At 41.7% G+C, this 7,014-nt stretch overlaps 1 protein-coding gene across 2 annotated transcripts; it reads right to left on the reverse strand.

The window, feature by feature from the left end:
• Positions 1–16: 16 nt before the first annotated feature.
• Positions 17–4,541, reverse strand: irf7 (interferon regulatory factor 7). Of its 2 annotated transcripts, XM_074676959.1 has the most exons (10): positions 4,317–4,541; positions 3,814–3,967; positions 2,981–3,149; positions 2,793–2,893; positions 2,654–2,705; positions 2,400–2,516; positions 2,114–2,316; positions 1,292–1,493; positions 1,072–1,187; positions 18–835 (listed from the first exon to the last, which is right to left on the reverse strand). In XM_074676959.1, the coding sequence occupies exons 1-10, from the start codon at positions 4,322–4,324 to the stop codon at positions 647–649; spliced, it is 1,311 nt and encodes a 436-aa protein (XP_074533060.1). In that variant the 5' UTR covers positions 4,325–4,541; the 3' UTR covers positions 18–646. The 2 variants fall into 2 exon arrangements, with proteins under 2 accessions (XP_074533059.1, XP_074533060.1); XM_074676958.1 differs by lacking the exon at positions 4,317–4,541 and having other exon boundaries at positions 17–835; positions 3,814–3,981.
• Between the last annotated feature and the right edge of the window lie 2,473 nt (positions 4,542–7,014).

Consider the following 7,014-nt stretch of genomic DNA (forward strand, 5'->3'; position numbering starts at 1 on the left):
TAAGATAACTTTGTTTTTATGACTCAACCACTGTATCACGGGTGAAAGAATGAAAATCTTGTTTAGTATAAGTTTATTTGAAGTCTATAGAAAGCTTAACACTGTTTCAGTGTGAAAAGTGCAAAATGAAGAGATCTGGAAAATTGTTAAAAACAATGGAAGTGCAAAACAGTTCACCAGACAGTGCATCACATAGAAAACTCGTTAACTGGAATTTTCAATGTACAAGCTCATAAATAGTTTAAAATCATCAATTAAAAACATTTTAAAAATATTATTTGACATTTACAGAAATCATTGGCAGTTTATTCTCAGGCAGAGCCATTATAGTTTGAGTTGATTTAACAGTAAACCAGCTGAGGAGTCTATTTCTGGTTGTGTAGTGATAAAGTCAGGAGTCAGTTTTGTGCTTCTAGCTGTAGAAAATGAGAACTAAGCCTGAAGAGGAGATGATGTGTAGCAGGAGGATGGAGTGACACATTCAATAATGGATGTAAAAAAAAATCTTATTTGTGGTGTTTTAGTACATAAATCAAGCACTTTCCAGATTATCATTCAGCTTAGTCTGGATAAGAGCAGGCTGTGGTGCATCATGTAGGTTCATAGGGTGGTCTAAATTATTAAGCTGCAAATGGGAGATCGGTTTTCAGATTGTCGGTATAAAGGGCGTGGCTGCCTGTGCTGGATCTTCAGCTCCCGGCACACCAAAGACGTTGTGAATGAGATCATAGAGGCTGTTGTGTGAGATCTGCAGGCTGACATTGGCGCTGTGAAGAGACGAGGCGCCCTCCATCTGGGCCATCTCATGAAAGTGTCGACAGATCAGAGGGACTACCTACAAGAGTGGAGACAGGTAAAGATCATTACAGTGACCCACATATGAGCCCTAGGATTGGACTATGGTAGTTTTCTAACAACTCTTTTGATCTGCTAACACACCAGTAGACGACACTGGATCTTAAAAAAAACAGCACACTTAGGATACTAAAATCTGGTCACATGTCTACTGAGAAACCAATCGATACAACCCATTAAGGAAATGCATGACTGATTGATAGCCAAAAGTGCTACCTTAACCACGATAAGCTTCTTCTCCAAAGGTCTTCCATCTGGGAACTTCTCCCCAAAGCACATGTTGATGGTGTATTCAGGAGAGCTGCCATTGTTGTCTTTGAACTGCTTTAGTTCTGAAACAGGAAAAGTAGCTTATTTCATACTTCATGCTGATGTTTGATTAAAGGTGACAATGATGGGAGTAGTTTGTACACATAAGTAAGTAAGCTAGACGCACCATTCACAAATTTTTCAAAGCTGAGGAGCTGCACCATGCTGTTCTGGGGCAGCTTTTTGGGGTCTGGGTGAGCCACAGAGGGGTCACTGGTGCTGGCAAACACATGACACCTGTCCTGCCTGTAGGCGTAGATACCAGTGTCCTGGACCTCCAGGAGGAGACCTCTCTGGATGTTGTTGAGGATGCGGGTGGTGTATTCAACCTGACACAAAAAAGATGGTGATTAAAAAATATTTTTAAGAACAGCCAGAAACAGCTAAAAAATGATTTACTGAGCCTAAAAGCTGGTAGAAAGTTTCCTTCCCCCCTCCTGCTGTGTCCTGCTGTGTTGGATTACTTAGAGAAAGCCACTTTCCTGTGTTGCAAAAACTGAAAACCAAATCTGAATTCATGCTTGTGAAAGCTCTTTATGATGGAGCTAACTCTAAAATCTTATAAAGCCAATGTGTGTGATGTCTTAATATATCATGTGCTTATTTATAACATGATTGTTCTTAGCATGTGAGGTACAGCTTTCTGCCAGTTCCTTCTAAACCACAAAGTAAGTTTCACTAGTTGCAGCTGCCTAAAATCATACTTCAGCTATACAGAACTTTCAGGGCAGAGCAGAAAACTGGTCTTCCCAAGTTCTGTAGAAAGGGGAATTTCCAACAATTTTCCCCACATCATTCAATTTTCTTTATCAATGGATCACAGAATATTTCCAACTAAACCAATCTTAATAACAAAGGCTGAGTAACATTACCTTTTTTGTAATAATTCCTCTGAAGTTGAAAGTCACTACTTCCTGTGTAAGTTGCAACTGCAGATGTAATGAAGCACCTGTTTTTGGTCCAGCAGATTCTCAGCAGAAGGGAAGCAGAGTTGTTCGGCGTTGAGCTCAGGGACCCAGTGGTGGTAGTGGAGCTGGAGACGAGCAGCGTTGAATCGGAGCTTTAGCATTTCCTTTTTCCTGTAGTGAATGGAAACCTCCAGGTCGTTAATGGAGGGCTGCACAGGTGGCTCGAGAGCGGGTGGAAGATTTACTGTAAAGATAAAAACAAACATGCACTTTTTTTGGTAATCTGCAGAGGACTGTTTCATATTAAACTCCATCAGCTGAACATACCCTCGTAGTAAGAAGGCTGATCTGGTAGAGGCTGTTGGATGTCATCAGCTGCTATGTGACAATTTTCTACCACAGCTAGATTGGGCTGTCCGTAGTTCTCTGCCCAGGGCTGCTCTTCTGTTAAAAATGATTAAAAATAGATTAAGCTACATCTTAATTTGAATATAAACCTTGTAATATCTTGAACAGGTGGAGAAGACATAATTAACTTCTATGACCAATACTGCATTTCCTTTAAATGTGAGACTCTCTACCTGATTGACTGTTTCCAAAACCCAAGGCCACGAAACTGTGCAGCAGATTAAGCTGTCAGGAGGAAAAAGAAACAGAAAGTAAGCATTTCATAAAGTGTGAAGAAAAATAAAACGTCAAAAACATCAAACATGTCTGAACCTCATTCCCCACAGTAAGGCACTCTATGGGAGAGTTTTGGATATCCACAGGCATATCAGAATCCTCCTGGAAGTCCTGTGGCAGCAAGCTTGCATAGTTGCCTACCAGAAAGAAAACAGACCGTGGTTAAATTACATTTAAACTCAAAGAAATTCAGCTCTTTAAAGATGGGTTAACAACTGTCTTACACTCAGTGTTGATAATCTCATAGATTTTATGTGGGTCATCTGAATTCTTGGAGTTGTCCTGAATCAGCTTGAAGTTGGAGAGGTTGTTAAGAGCACACCGGAAGTTTGTTTTCCATCGAGCCTTGTCTTTAGGAAACTCATTGATTTTGCCACTTGCGACTGCCCAGGCCTGTAAAATATGCAGATAAGGTTAAAAAATTGTGATTCTTACAGTTAAAACTTTAATTTCCCTCTTTTGTGAGACATTCAATTATAAGTAGTTTTTAGTATTTTTAATTAAAATGCTGCATATTTTACTCCTCTACTTTTATCTCATGCAAGGGGGGGCCTCAAACATCAAGGTCTGCCCATATCTGAGGCCTCAAGAGGGCTGACCAATCAGAGGAGAGAGGGTTTGTGGAGTGTGGAGCCTTAAAGAGACAGCAGCTAAAACAAACTGTCAGGGGCTGAAATTAGATTTTTCAACACCAGTGTGAGGAAAAATAATGATACTTTTGAGCTGAGTAAATCTACTGGAGGGACAGTATACACCCTAAGAAAAAGTACAATGTTCTCTCTATAAATAGAACAAAATAGGAGTGCCACCACATTTGTTATGCTGTTATTGCTCATGGCTCTACCTCCACACTCTGACATTAATGAAAGTAAGATATCCTTAATTAAGAGGTAATGATAAATGGCGAGAGTAGGAGTATCTTGTAGAACAACAATCCTTCATTCTTTTAATTATGTCTACTGCAAACAGTCATCAACGCAAGTCTATTCCAATACTACTCATTTATTTCCTGGCTGTCAGATAACAGTTGTGATAGCCTACAACACACCAGACTTACCCTGAATATTTTACCGTCCTCATCGTTGCAGTCTTTTCTGGAGTTGTGCTTCCAGGGGACTCTGAACTTGTTGCGCTCCACATAGCACAGACCTGTGTAATGGCCCGTCCCCACCTGCTCGATGAGCCAGCTGGCGAACTGGGGTTTGGGGAGACTAGATGGCAACATGACAGAGGAGTGTTGTTCATTCATGAGGCAAAAGCAAGCGCCTTAACTTCACACGCGTACACAACGGGCAATGCTGTGCCAAAAGCTACAGATCATGACGCTCAGTTTCCTTCTTCTGTCACACAATTTAAAAGTAAGATGTCGCAGTATTTCATATGCCATATACAATATGATCCGATAGCACAGTGCTGCTATGTGCATACTCGGTGAGACTATTAGTGCTCCAGACAGAATAATTTTGAATAAGTTTCGGATCTAAGTCGCCCATAGTATGTGGATCCTTCGGATGTCCCAATATCTCGAACCGAGAAGTAACAAGAAGTGTGTCAGCTTACCTTTGCATGTTTGAAGCAGAAGTGCTACTCTCCGATCTGACTCCTCTGCTCTGTCAGCAGTTTATAAACACCCGACACCCGTGACATCATGTGCGCTCGTATTGTAGCCAGCCCTCTGTGGGAGGGCGCACGAAGGGGGTGCGTGTTATTATCACGGACAACCATGGCGTCCCCGCCTCATAGCCTGGCTACAGATCAATAGAGAGAAATTTGAGCTGCAAACGGTGCATAGATCAAACACACCCCGTGTGGACAGTCAGCAAGGAGGAGGAGAGTGTTGTTTGTTACACTGGAATTTCTTTCCGGTGGAAAATGAGAAAATGAAAGAAGGATGGGGGTGGCTACGACATTCCCTTGCATCATCGTGCCTTTCGTCATCCACTATATGTGCTGGTTACTAAATAACCATGATTATTGTCCAGCTTGGAATTTCAGAATGATGTTTACTTGTAATTCGCGGGAATTTTCACAACATTTTACTTCTCCAGTACTTGTACTAAGGAACCCTATTGTTTTATCTGTATCCTTCAAAGCTGATCCCACCTACAGCTTCCGCATGTTTCCCCCACACTTAAACCGAATCATGGACGGGCCTGAGCACAATGCTGACAAATAATTGGTCATATTATGGACAGGATTATATGATATCAAACTCTTCACGTAAAGCAACAACGATGCACTAAGCGTTTGGTTTAGAGTTTAAGATTTAACCTGACACCTGAACTGTATAACCCTGGGTAGCTTCCTCCAGTGTCGTCATGTCTTATTTCGAGTTTGTTAAATTCTATTTCACATCTTATCCGTGAGTATTTCCTGTCCACATGTCCAAATGCTCATGGTGGGAAGTGACAAACTGAATCTGATTTTATCCTTAAGCAAGCATAGATTTAAGATGAATTGGTCATGGACACTTCATTTCACACATGAACACTGCTGCAGATATATGGAGAAGCTGTGGCACAGAGGTTGTCCTCTAATTGAAATGGAACTGCTTCCTGCATCTACAACAACTTTTGTTGTTTGTTTTAATGCCATTCACGGCCTGGCTCCTCTACATTCATCAGAGATTTTAACTTTACGCAGCCATATGAGGGCCCTGCATTCTTCTGGCCTGTTCCTTTTGGACGCTCCAAGGTCTAGATATAAACAGTGGGGGGACTGCTCTTTTGCTCTTGCTGCACCTTTATTGTGGAACAGGTTGCCCCCAGTCATCTGCACCACCTCTGACTTTGGTCTTTTTGAATCTAAACTAAAAAAATTGGCTTTGGAAAGAAACATTGATTGATTGATTGATTGATTGATTGACTGATTGATTGATTGATTGTAGGCTGAAAGTGAACCCACTGCTGAGCTGACACGGGAGGTGGTACCAGCAGTGAGATGTTTCACTCTACACGTGTAAAATCACCAGAGGAATCCCAATTCTGCCAGCTCTAAATCGGTTAAAAACACAATGGTAGACAGACAGCAGAGCTTTGCTACTGCCCTGCTTTGGATTTGTCTAAAATTCTTTGGTGAGACACTAAACCCCAAAAGGATAACGCTTTTGGTGTACGGGAGTTTGAAGAAGCAGCTGCCTCACACAGGGAACTGTGTTCGTGAGTGAATTCTTATGTGTTGTGTAAAGACCCTTCAGTAGTAAAAGAAGCTAAAGGTCTTTTTTGACCATATTGTAATAAAGAATCGGTCATTTAACATATGTTTTAATGATTCTAAGTCATTTTAGTCCAGATGATAACTTGTCGGTCATCCTATTTGCTGTTAAAGAGGGGCTCCACCTGCTCTGATGTGATGTTTTTGTCTGAAGTATTGCCTGCAAAAATAGTGTCCTATGAAACCACACAGTTCCTCTGAATTAAGTAACACGCCAGTAGAGGTACTGTAGATTGTACTAAATGTGTCATGAGTATCAGTGCTTTCAGGGGACTTTTAGAGTCAGGATCCTGCAGGTGTGTGGTATTGTCATGTGTTTGAGACAGGACGTTTATAACTTGTGGGTGAAAGTATTAAGGGGATATCTTTGCCTTTAACGTGAGTTGTAGTCATAGCTGGAAAAAAAAAGGAAAACTCAGCTTTCTTTGCTCAAGGCTCACATCCTGTTTCTACCATCACTGCTCTCTAACTTCTCTCCACAGGCGAATACAACTGCGTCATGTCCCCCCCTCTTATCCAGTTTTACCTTTGGCCAGCATTCACTGTGCAGAAGTTCAGGTGCTCCAGGCTCTGTTTGAACACATGCTGAACTTCACAATGAAGAGTTTTTCTTCACTGGTGCCCATAAGTGGAGAAAGTGTAAGTGTGACCAAGTTCTGCCATCAGACTGCATCATCAAAGAACACCCTTGTCTCTCACTGTTTGTGTCACATACCTCTCTCCAGTTTACATGTGTGAGGAAAAGGGAAGCATCACACACACTAACGGAGCACTTCTCTTTTCAGGCTCCCTGGAAGGGTGCTCTCAACCCTCCTGCAGAACCCACAGACTCCATCCATGAGGTAGGATGTGTTGTGGTTACTTAAAGGCCACATGGTAGATTCATATCCTATTTCACACTCATATTAAGGGCAATATCAGTGATGCCAGGTAAAGCCATGTCATTTATTTACGTAGGAAAGGCTGTTTTCCCCGAAGCTTACAACTTCCTTGTGGCCAGGGAAAGATTTACAGGTAAAACAACAGGAGCTTAGCTTGCTTGTGA

The sequence above is a fragment of the Halichoeres trimaculatus genome, unplaced genomic scaffold, assembly GCF_033239565.1.
Source record: "Halichoeres trimaculatus isolate MK-OKI-2021-1 unplaced genomic scaffold, fHalTri1.1 fHalTri1_scaffold_10, whole genome shotgun sequence".
In the NCBI taxonomy this organism is placed as follows: Eukaryota; Metazoa; Chordata; class Actinopteri; order Labriformes; family Labridae; genus Halichoeres; species Halichoeres trimaculatus.

Coding starts and splice junctions, on each gene's coding strand:
- irf7 (XM_074676958.1), bottom strand. CDS start 3,981: ATGTTGCCATCTAGTCTCCCCAAACCCCAGTTCGCCAGCTGGCTCATC. Junction 2,517..2,653: donor TTTTGGAAACAGTCAATCAG/GTAGAGAGTCTC, acceptor CATTTTTAACAG/AAGAGCAGCCCTGGGCAGAG. Junction 1,188..1,291: donor CTTTGAAAAATTTGTGAATG/GTGCGTCTAGCT, acceptor TTCCTGTTTCAG/AACTAAAGCAGTTCAAAGAC.